This window comes from Marmota marmota, unplaced genomic scaffold, assembly GCF_001458135.2.
Source record: "Marmota marmota marmota unplaced genomic scaffold, marMar, whole genome shotgun sequence".
Lineage (NCBI taxonomy): Eukaryota > Metazoa > Chordata > Mammalia > Rodentia > Sciuridae > Marmota > Marmota marmota.
This window is the reverse complement of record NW_025999842.1, coordinates 59,671,675-59,684,305: the sequence shown is the minus strand read 5'-3', so window position 1 is coordinate 59,684,305 and position 12,631 is coordinate 59,671,675. Positions and strand designations below refer to the sequence as shown.

Sequence of the window (12,631 nt, the reverse complement as noted above, 5' to 3'; positions counted from 1 at the left end):
AAAAAAAAAAAAAAAAAAAAAAAAAAAAAAAAAAAAACACTTCTTTTCTATGCAGCTAAGGGAGCAGTATTTGCCAGTATGTAACTACCCCAGAAGGAGACCCTTCACAACCTCCATCTCCCGCCTGCTTCCAAGGATGTCTATACCATTTGTTTTCAGTCATGATCATATGATGAGCACATGCTGGAGTAGAGGCTTATCCCTGATCTCTTGAAAAGCAGTGTGTATCCAGAAACTCACCCTCATTTTTCCCACCCTCCTCTCCTCTTCCCATCAGCAGTATCTGTGGTGGCCTAGGCACCTCCCATGCAAGGAAAGGCAAGTCTCATCAACCACAGAGCAAATGCCTAGCCCATGCTGGGCAGCCAAACAGGTCTTGGGTTTAAAGACAACACCATTTTCCAAATAATTAAAAGTAGGATAATAAACCACAGCTGCATGATGTTTTAAAATAAATCTAGCTAGTTTATATACGATGCTCATATCATTAATTTTTCTACATTAAATAAATATATATTGAGGAAAAAACTGTATCTTACCAGCAATCCTCGTCTGTGAAGCAGAACAAGGCTCCCGGATGCGCTCCTTCTGTATACTGGGCACTTCTCTACATATCTATAGCATTGGGCCAAACGGGAAGAGAATAATACTATGTAAATAAAGATGATTCTATTTTCAAAAGAGAGGCATATAAATGATGGCTTTGCCACTTCTCTTGGTCTTAACACCTAGGCTACTATCTCCACCTTATTATCCACCACCATCTTGCTTGAGTCTTCTTTTTAAAATTAATTTATTTCTTTCTTCTAATTTGTTATACATGACAACAGAGTGGATTTCAACTCATAGTACACAAATGGAGAACAATTTTTCATTCCTCTGATTGCACACAAAGTAGAGTCACACCATTCGTATCTTCATACATGTACCTAGGGTAATGATGTCCATCTCATTCCACCATCTTTCCTACCCCCACGCCCCCTCCTTTTCCCTCTCTCCCCTTTGCCCTATCCGAAGTTCCTCCATTCCTCCCATGCTCCTCCCCCACCCCCATTATGGATCAGGTTGGAATGGAACTACCATTTGACCCAGCTATCCCACTGCTTGGTTTATACCCAAAGGATTTAAAAACAGTATACTACAGTGATGCAGCCACATCAATGTTTATGGCAGCATAAAATAGCTAAATTGTGGAACCAACCTAGATGCCTTTCAATAGATGAATGGATAAAGAAACTGTGGTATATACACAATGGAATATTACTCAGCATTAAAAGAGAATAAAATCATGGCATTTGCAGGTAAATGGACGGAATTGGAGAATATTATGCTAAGTGAAGTAAGCCAATCCCCAAAACCAAAGACTGAATGTTTTCTCTGATAAGTGGCTGCTTGAGTCTTTCACCCAACTGACATTACTTTCAAGAATGCCAACCTGTCCTTAAGTATTGTGACCCCCTTTCACCACCTTCCAGCCTCTCTGCCCATCACTTGATTTCAATTAATACTTTAAATTCTGACTTTCATCCTATCTTTCTGAAATGCTTCTCCAAGTTTCCTTCACCAGCTCATTTTCCTCTATCCATTCATCAAATACCAACATTCCACAGGAAATTTTTTGTTCTTACCCTTGACCTTGGACTCTTTCATCTGAGTCCTGGTTTCCAATGATTTAATTCACCATATGGAGTTTTCAGTAGCTGAAGATTCCCAGTAACATATTTTCAGTTCAGTACCCTCTGTCACCTGGATGTTCAGACACATCCAAATCTGAATTCATTGTCACTATCTTTATTGAAACCCCCTTTGTAAACTCCTCAAGACCCTAAGTGACCTTGGATATCAGTTTACAGGGTAGCTGTAGGGATCTTTCAAAAAATTAACTTTCCTCCATTGAAAACTTATCCATAGCTGTCCATTTCCCTCAAAGCAAACATTGTTCTCAAGGCTGAGCTCAAATTCCAGAAAGCCCCATGCATGGTAAGGCCTCATGATCTGGTCTATGCAAGCATCTCTCAGCTTTACAGTCTACCAAGACACATTCAGGACCCAAATGCACCGTGCTCATTCTCAATCTCCTTCAGAACCTTTCACTTGCAGCTGCTCATCCCCACAATGCCCTTTGTTTTATTCTTAACCTGGTTATTAATTATTCATGCTTTGTAAATTAACTTGGATGTGATCTCCCCCACACCTTCTATCATTATCCCAAAGCCAGGCATGGGCTCCACCTAAGGACTTTTCTATGTTATTAATGCTTGTCTATCTGTCTCACCCACAAGCTCTCTGAGTAAGAAGCAATGCCATACTCTTTACTGTATTTCAAGTTTAAAAAGATGCCTGGTATAAAGAGGGAATCCAATAAAAACCTATTAAGTTAATAAAAGAAGAATGAATGAAATATTCCAGATTAGTACTTCCTGAAGTGTTGAGATTCTCTGCACAATAAGCATTACTTGGTCTTAGACATTCATAATCCCCCAAAAGGAATTATACTAAGATCTATGTGAAGTCTTGCAATATTATAAGTTTCAGGATGTCTAACACAGTGTTCCCAAACTGATCACCACGACCTTGTCCACTGACAACCTTTGGGTTACATAAATACATGTGCTCTGACTAAATGTAGACTAAGCCTCACAAATGACATAGGAGTCAATTGTCTGAAAGGAGTATGAGAGAGAGAGTAGCAGATGATGTCAGAGATAACAGGAAGTCAGACCATGAGGGGCCTGATAAATCACAGCAAGGACTTTGGATTTTTATCAGAGAAAGATGGAAAACCATTAGTGGACTTTAATCACAGGAGTTACTGGATCTGAATTACATCTTAACAAATCACTTGAGAAGAGACTGACAAAGGCAGGAGAGGAAGCAGGGAGACTAGGGATAGACCTCTGCAGTTACTAAGACAAGAGACAATGGTGACTGGAGATGAGTCCATAGCAATAGGGGCAGTGAGATGTGGTCAAATTTATAATATTCTTCAAACCTAAGAAAAAAGCTAAAAGAATTATATAGGAAATATATATGTGCTACTTATCATCTACAATTGTCAAATCCTGCTATATTTGTCTTAACGATAGCCATCTTGCCATCCATTAAATCATCCATCTAGTAAATGGGAGAAGCCAATGATGGTGACTTTGAGGTATTGTTTTGGGTTCGGGTTTTTGTGTGTGTGGGGGGGGTCTCTTTTGAGATATAATTCATATACACACCAAAAGATTGACAACAAGGTTTTGACCTTATCAATAATATGGTGGAACTGCCAACAACTGTCACTCACATACATTAAAGCATGGGGGGGCAGACAGGGAGTGGGAATCAGGAGCTCAATTTTGTGTGTGAGTTTAAGATTCTTATTAGGTGTCCAAGTGGAGATGTTCAATAGGCAGCTATATATGCAAGTGTAGAATACAGAGAGAAGTCCAGGCCAGAGGTTAAGATGTGTGCATCATCAAAGCACTAATTCTCAATCACAGAGGCTATATCAATAAAGCACCAGCATCATCAGATACATGAAAATGGCTACCATTTTAAGAGGATCAAAAAGAGAAGAAATGACTGATACGAAGCCCACACAAATGCAAAGTGAAAGTAGGGACACATCTTTTCAAAGTCCCATACAGATTGCATACACTAATATGGCATGTACCAGGCCACAGTTAAAAGAAATCTATAGCTTCATCAACCTTTAACAATTTCCACTGCAAACAAATAATGGTATGAGGACATACACAAATCAATTGCTTTCCTATAGGCCAATAATGAACCTGCTGAAAAAGAAATTAGGAAAACTAGCCCATTTATAGTAACCTAAAAAAAATAAAATATCTTGGAATTAATCTGATGAAGAATGTGAAGGACTGCTACAATGAAAACTATAGAACATTGAAGAAAGAAATAAAAGAAGACCTTAGAAGATGTAAAGACCTCCCATCTTGGATAGGCAGAATTAATATCATCAAAATGGCCATGCTACCAAAAGCATTATACAGAGTCTGTGCAATTTCCATCAAAACATCAATGACAGCCTGGGAATAGTGGCACATGCCTGTAATCCCAGTGACTTAGGAAGCTGAGGCAGAAGGATTGCGAGTTCAAAGCCAGTCTCAGCAACATAGCCAGGCCCTAAGTAACTTAGTGAGACACTGACTCTAAATACATTATAAAAAGGGATGAGGATGTGGTTCAGTAGTTAAGCACCCCTGGGTTCAATCCCTGGTACCACAAAACTAAACCAAACCAAACAAAACATACTAAGGACATTCTTCACAGAACTAAAAAAGCAGTACTAAAATTCATTTGGAAAAATAAGAGGCCCAGAATAGCCACAGTAATCCTGAGCTAAAAGAGCTATGCTGGAGGCATCAAAATGCCAGACCTGATATTATACTACAGAGCCACAGTAACAAAACAGCATGATACTAGCACCAGAAAGATACGAAGAACAATGAAACAGGAAGAAGACACCAAGTCAAACCCACATAAACGCAGTTAGCTATATTAGATAAAAGTACCAAAAACATATGTTGGTAAAAAAGATAATCATTTTAATAAATGGTGCTGGGAAAACTAGATATCCATATGTAGAAGAATGAAGATAGATCCCTCTCTCTCACCCTGCACCAGAGTCAACTCAAAGTTGATTGAAGACCTAGAAATTAGACCAGAAACTCCCCAACTGCTAGAAGAATATGGACGCCCAACACTCCAACACATCAGCATAGGAACCAACTTCCTTAACATGACCCCTAAAATCACAAGAAATAAAACTAAAAGTAAGTGGAACACCATCAAACTAAAAAGCTTTTGGAGAATCACACTGGCATTGGGGACAAGGACCAAGCATTTGGTATCTAATATGGCACCCCAGATGGGACCCTAGAACAGCCCCTGCTCCAGCTTTCTTGGGCAGGCCTGGCTCTCTAAGCAAACCCACTTCCATGCTGAGGATGCAAGGTGGCTGGAGAACTTGCTGAAGGCCAACTGCAGGAGAGTTATGAGATGGCTGAGTTTGTCTCAGATGAAACTGGAAGAGCTATTCCTGTGAGTAAAGGGAGGGACTATGGGATCATCCCAGCAGCTGCTGAAGCTCCTTTTGCTTTGGGGAATTCCCACCTTCTCTCCCTGAATGGTACAATTTGCTCCATCATGGTCTACTTTGAGAAAAAGGAAACTGCTGGGAGCCATTAGCCAAGTAGGTATAACAATTTCCTTGCCAGCGTACCCCATGTTGCTGACATTTTGCAGTGACATTGAATGTAGGTGACCTTGCTCAAGGACCAGGGCGGATTAGGGTGTTCCCGGTTTAACATAATCGGGTTTAGGGCGTTCCCAGTTTAGGTTCCAGGTTTAAGGTTTAAGATTATTCCTGCTGGGAATAGGGCGTATCCTGCTGCCTGAGTTCCCCTTGAGTTCTCACGGGATTCAGACAGTATATTTTGGAGACAGAAGCCCAGAGGAGGTGGATTTGGGCAGAGAACGTGGATTTCCCCAGAACGTGATTGTAGACGGCTGGTGTGAGTTCGGGAATAAAGAGTTGCTGTTTGAATCTACAAGCTGTGTGGTGGCTCGTGATTGTGTGCCCAGCCAGACTGCAGCATTTGTGCCCAGCCAGACTGTGGCAGGAAACTAAACTCTGTAAAGTCACAAAAAACCCTTAGCCATCCAGTAAGTTCCCTAGTGTGCACGCCAAGATCCTGATTCTACACAGCTGATTACTCTTCATGGGAATAGCTAATCCCTCTTTGTGGGGACACCTGGGGCCACACTGGTGTAGGAGTCCTGGTTAAGTAGGACTCCAGAACCTAGGGATATTTACTCCATACTGGTCTGTCCTAAATTCTCATCTGTTTGTTGATCTTGGGCTTGGGAATTCCTTCTGGTTATCTCTCTCTGTTTTTGTTTTGTTTGTATCTGTTACAGCCCCTTTTAAGAAATGGCCAATACTGCATTGATCCTATAGTAGTCTCTTACGAAGATCTTGGATGATCATTTTAATGGTTCCCATCTGTCAGCCATGGTTTTGGGGTTCCTCTCTAGTCTCTCTGTATGTTTCTTTTTTGCATAATCTTGCAACTGGAGTTGGTCTGTCAGAGGTCAAGTGGAAGGGCCACCTATATGTATAAGCCTGTCTAAGATCATGTTTTACTGTACCGATCTGGCTTTTGAATAACTTTGTAAATTATTATGCAATCTGACGTTGGAGTTGGTCTGTCAAAGGTAAAGTAAGTGGAAGAAATTGATACAGGCCGGTCTATTTTAAAGGTTCCCATCTGTCAGCCCTGGTTTCAGTGATCCTTTTTTGTCTGTGTTTTTTGTGTCTGTCACTGGCCCTTTAAGACATGGGCCATGCTGCGTTGATCTTACCAGTAGTCTCCCGAGCACAGAGATCTTGGCTGAATGACCACCTGTGGGCATGAGCCTGTCTAAGAGAAAAATGGTTTACTGTAACACAATCTGCCCTTTGTGTGGTTTTTCTGGATTATTAGATAATCTTGAAGTTGAAGTTGGTCTGTCAGGGGTAAAGTACATGGAAGATTCTGTATGCACAGGCACTTATGCAGTTATGTGATAAGGGGTCTGAACATCAGGAACTAAGTTGAAGGTGCCAAAAGGCACTGCCCCTGGTGTGCAAGGAGAGTAGGAGACCAGAAGAAAGGTTTTAAAAGATTCAAATTTTTAAAAGCACTCCCACACTGTTTTTCAGTCTGGCCCGGGACAGTGTGGGTGAAGGACCCAAGCCCTAAGCTGGTGGGAGAAAAAAATCCCAGAAAAGCTGCCTGGGAACCTGGCCTCTCCCCTGCCTTCAGCCCCTTTTGCACATTGTGGGTGGAGGCTGCTGGCCAGAAAGAATGCGGCAGTAGGTTCCAGCACTGTCCATTTATGACCCAGGGACAGGAATAGTCTCCCCTTTCATCTGACAGGACACCTCATTTGGCCAGAGGATATTTATTATAGCAAAGCAATTCTTGCTATAACAGGATCCCATCAAACTAAATGCCTGGGGAGACTGGCAGGATAAACAACTGCACTCAGAAAAGAAAAAGAAACTAAGACCAACCCATGTTTTGTCGGCAGCCTCTGCAAAGGTGTCTTCAAAGAAGCCTAAAGAAAAGGATGAAAAGAGCCTCCTCTACTGCGCATCAATATGCCTAGTGTAGGGAAAAGGCCCCAAAAGAGACTCTGGGTACAACCGACAGTAGAGAACTCACTTAACGCTGATGGCATTGTGATAATGATAAGGGAGACAGGTCAGGCTCAAACATATCCTGTGCTCCAACCCCTTGAATGCAACCTGGGAGAAAACAGATTAAGACACAGTTTTTGTATATGCCAGATTTTCTGATCCCTCTCCTGGGATGAAATTTGTTGTGTAAATTAAATGCACAGATAAAATTCATAAGGATTGTTTCAAAATATGAATTTAAGAAAGGGTCTGAAACTAAAAAAGATAAAAGAAAAGAAAGTTATAGATATGGAAATAAATTTTAGTATGGAAAATTAGAAAGCAAAAGTATTTTACATGGTAAAGTAATATTCTTGTGCTAAAGTCCAAGAAGAAAGGACAAAACTAAGATTATAAACAAATTGAAAAATGTCTAAGTACGTTGCAAATGGTTTGTGGAAGAAAAACATCTCAAAAAGTTTCAGTATGGGATTAAATTGGCTATAATTAGCACAGTCAACTATTCAAATTTCAATGTAGTGATATGAAGCAAAGTCTGAAACATTGATCTGCTCTTATCTATCAAGATAATTTTCTTGTATCTGTTAGGTTTTATTACTTAGGGAAACTAAGTCTAAAAAGAATTAGGATTTGTACCTGCTTTAAAGTCTTTTAAATGATCAATTCATAACTGGTTAAATAAACAACTTTTATTTTAGGTTACAATATAATTGACACCCTAAATATATGCAGATATATATATATAATCTGATAACTATATCTGTCTGAGCCTTGTCCAAGTGTTATGTAAAAGTTTATAAAATGAATGTTGATCTAGGTTTACTGGCAAGGTAATCAATCAATAAGTGTTCTTTTTGATCTGACATAGAAAGACCACACTGCCATCTAATGATCTATCTTATATCTGTTTGCTTTGACTAAATCTACTTCTGATCATTAACACTGTTTCCTAAATATATAATAGATTTAAGGCTACCATATTATTTTTGCTAATACTGCTAACCTATGCAGACCTGTGACTATTGTTACTTACACTGTGCATTCCAAACTGTACTTTAAAAGTTAAACTTAGTTAAATGTAAAGCTTAGGAGAGTACTTTATCAAGTTCACATTCTCAAAACTAAAATTATCTGTAGCAAAATCCTCCTTCAGATTTATGTAGAAATAACAAATATGGTTGGTATTTATTCATGTCATTTGATGTTTTATGACTGGATAAAGTAACCTGTTGTCAATGAGTTATATATACAATTTTGTGTTACTCTTTACATTGGAATAGAAATTTAAATGTATTTTTGAAAAATAATAAGGAGAACCTGATCTGTTTAAAGGTGATATTGTATAACATGGAAACATTTTGCCACTTTTTCCATAAAAAGAAAGTTTAAAGCTCTCTTAGCCTTTGATTCTTGTTTCAAATGAAATGTATTGGGTTATTTGTCAAGAGCCCCACCTTACTGAGGTAAGGCTCTGCCTCTCACTTTACTCCATGTTAAAATGACTGAAAAAATAGGCTAAACTTGAACTCATTTAAAGTATTCAAAAGATCGATTTTTGTTGTAACGATTACTGTGATCATGGGCTGGGGATACAGCTCAGTTGGTAGAGTGCCTGCCTTACATACACAAGGCCCTGAGATTAATCCCCAACACCACAAAAATGAAAATTAAAAAAAAAGATTACTATGTTCTCAAAATAAACAGGGGATATAATACATAACTAAGTAAAAGTTTAAGATCATAAAAATCACTTTATTTGGTTCATAGCTATTACACAAACTGAATATGTTTTTGCTCTATTAATTTCATTTTGTATTTTCCTTGTAAACTTTATAACTGTTACTTGTCAGTGTTTTGCAGAGGTACTGTTTCTAATAAAACAACCTGGGTTAATTTGGAAAAATAAGTTTTCACCTATAGGACAGATAGGATCTAATGCTGGCTTCCACTTCTAATAGTGATCCCAATTAAATGAAAGGGATAACTGTAAAACTATAGATATTGAAGTTATAATTTGTTATTCCCCCTTTAAGACTGATGAAACTGGTCTGGTGCATGTTTAAAACCAAAAATTGGAGACCAAAGTCAAGGAAGTAAAAAGGCCGAGGAAAAAACAGCCAACATTTTGACCCTTGCCCTCTAAGGTTAGCCAGGACCCAAAGAATAACAATTAAAATAATAATTTCTGGGCCCTGAAATTCCAGTGAGTCACCTGATCTGTTGATCAGGGAGATCAAGATGACTTTAGAGAACAGGAAGCCAACCAGTGCACATTCTGCAAAGAGGAGGGTCATTAGAGAGGAAATGTTCCTGATGCTTCCAAGAGAAGCCAAGTATGGTCAGCAAGACTTTTGACCCATCCTAGCAGATGGTACCACTGGTACAGGAAAGCTAAAGGAGCCAAGGGTCTTCGCAAACATCTCCAAGAATGCTCTCTGAGGAATCTTAGCTAACTCTTAATGGTACATAGGAACAAGACATACAGTTGTGTCAGCCCTACCAAAAGTGAATAAAGCCAGAGCCTCTAAAGGAAGGGTTCTTGTGTGAGAGAGCCTAATAATACTGATCATAAAGGACTCAAGAGCCACAAATGTGTCCTGAGTTAATTTGAGCCTGATCTTATAGACTTACAAATCTTCCTACCCTTATATGTTGATAAACTCGATCTGTTTTCTGCAGATAATGATTATGGGTTACTGTATTCATGGTTTTCAGGGACTGCCTGAAATACTAATTGATTTTATACTATTTACCAAAAAAAAAAAAAAATGCTGATCCCTCCCCTATGTATGCCTTGTCCAGTCACCTGCCATCTGTCACTATGGGCCTCTGGACTGCTCTGATGCTGAATACCCTTAACTGTCCACACCCCACCTGATAGAGAACAAGAATTTTGGATTACTTCCCCAACTTTGCACTCTTTCAGCAGCAAGTAGCATGGAGATGGTGTCACCCATTTTTCATAGAAATGGAATGCAGAAATTGACAGTGTAGAAATGTAACAGTGGTCTACTTTATGCTTTGAATATAGCTCTTGCTGCCCTATCACTGCAGCTTAGTTTTTAAATGGACATATTTCTTTCTCCTTCTCTCTTTCTCTCTCCCTACTCCTCCCTAATCTCTCTCCCTTTCTAATATCAGAGGAAACAGGATTACCTTTCTTTTCCATTTTAGACAGATTTATCTGTCCTGAGAACACAACCACCATAGAAATGAAGTAATATAGACAGACTTTGGGAATGGTAAAAGAGGATCTCAGAAATGACTATCCCCGAAATTAACAACAGAATTACAACTCCAACAGAGAATATGTGGAATGTAGCCTTTGAATCACCTCTTTAAAAGCTGATGGGCAGAATCACAGCCTCTGGCACAGGAGTCCCCTGTATTTCTCATTTTCTAGCAAATCAATAAATCTTCTTTTTCCTTTTTCTCAAAGATAGATAGATAGATAGATAGATAGATAGATAGATAGATAGATAATAACAAAAGGCTTCTACATAGCAAGGAAAATAATTAAGAGCATGAAAAGAGAAGCTAGAGAATGGGAGATCCTTGCCACCTGCACCTCAGATAGGGCATTAATATCCAGAATATACAAAGAACTCAAAAAACTAAACACCAAAGCCACAAATACCAATAAGTAAATGGGCAAAATGACTTAACTGATATGTCTCAAAAGAAGAAATACAAATGGCCATCAAGTATATAAAAAAATTAAACATCTATAGTAATTATGAAAATGAAAATCAAAACGACAACAAGATTTCATCTCACTCCAGTCAGAATAGTGATTATCAAGAAACAAATAATAAAAAAGAAGAATACGAATAAAAATAAGTGTTGGTGAAGATGCAGGGAAAAGGTACACTCATACATTGTTGGTAGGACTGCAAATTAGCACAACCACTCTGGAAGGTATATGAAGATTCAAAAAACAAGGAATGAAACCACCTTATGACCCAGGTATCCCACTCCTTGGTATATTTCAAAAAGATCTAAAAATCATCATGCTACAGAAATGCAACCACATCAATGTTTATAGCAGCACACGTCACAATAGCCAAACTATGGAACCAGCCTAGATGTCCGTCAACTGATGAATGGATATTACTCAGTCATAAAAAAAGAATGAAATGAAGTCATTTGCTGGCAAATGGATGGAACTGGAAATTATAATGCTAAGTGAAATAAGTAAGACCCAAAAAGTCAAAGGTCAAATATTTTCTCTGATATGTGAAAGCTAGTCTAAAATAAGGAGGAGTGAAAGAGAAAAGAAATGGGGTGAATGCAGGAGGAATTCCAACAAAAAAAAGAAAGATTAGGGGAGTAACAGAAGGAAATTAGTTGGGAGGGAGGAGGGATGGGATAAGGGGAAAACAGTGGAATGAACCTGAACTAACTTTCCAATGTACATATATAAATATACCACAATGAACCTCACCATTATGTATATCCACAAGATGCTATTTTTTAAAAATGTAAATAAATAGAAAGTTCAATAGAATAGAGGAAAGGGAACGGGGGAGGGAAAGGGGGTTAGGGTAAGTACTGGGGACTAAATTGGAGAAAATTATATTCCATGCATTTATAATTATGTCAAAATGAATCCTAATGTTATATATCATATAACTATTCTGAGCCAATAACAAATAACGGAAAAATAATGGATGAGGGAAAGGAGACCACTGAGTTACAATAAGAGTCATATGTCATTATATGCCACTGGAACCTACTAAATACACAGTGAATGAATAAAATCACTGAAAATAAACAACACATATGTGAAAAGTCACATGTGACATCAGGAAGCTATTTTAAGGTCTTCGTTTTTAGAATATAATTATTGGCATTTTATTGCCAAATTATCATATACGTTCATTATTTAATGTAGTATATAATGTATAAGTCCTCCTGGCCAAAGAATTCCATATTAAATAGAAGGTATTCTTTGAAAACATATGCTTCTGTCTATAATGGATAAAAAAAACTGTAAACATGAGTAAGAATTATGAAATGTGTTTAAAGGTGACACAGCTACAAACCTGTTCTCATTCCATATCAATAAATATGAAACATATGTTACAGCAGCCCCACTCACCTTATTCCAAGTAGAGTTTGCAGTTCGTAAGCTTTCTGAAAGTTTCTCTCTTTCGTGTAAGCTCAGACTTTTATCTGAGAGCATCTCCAGTTCGGTTCTATTCAGCCATTTGAGTTTTTCAGCTTCTACTGCCATCTCTTGGGTTAAGTCCTAAAGGAATCGAAGACAAGTTCAGTTGGATAATTGTTCTACTGGGCAAAGTTCAAGAAATGTACTAAAAATCTCTTGGGAAAGCATTCTTATGAATGTGGGGTTTTAATTTCTCCAATGGAAAATGATCTTACAAGATGCCTGAGCACATGTTAAGAAACCGGAACAGAGAGGCAATGAAGACA

At 38.4% G+C, this 12,631-nt stretch overlaps 1 protein-coding gene across 1 annotated transcript in view; it reads right to left on the bottom strand.

Moving 5' to 3' along the window:
- Utrn (utrophin) overlaps positions 1-12,631 on the bottom strand; it is a 515,860-nt gene that overhangs the window by 271,015 nt on the left and 232,214 nt on the right. The window contains exons 45-46 of the mRNA XM_048800520.1: positions 12,297-12,446; positions 540-615 (exon numbers count right to left, since the gene is read on the bottom strand). Coding sequence (XP_048656477.1) covers positions 540-615; positions 12,297-12,446 — 226 coding nt within the window. The remainder of the gene's footprint in view (positions 1-539; positions 616-12,296; positions 12,447-12,631) is intronic.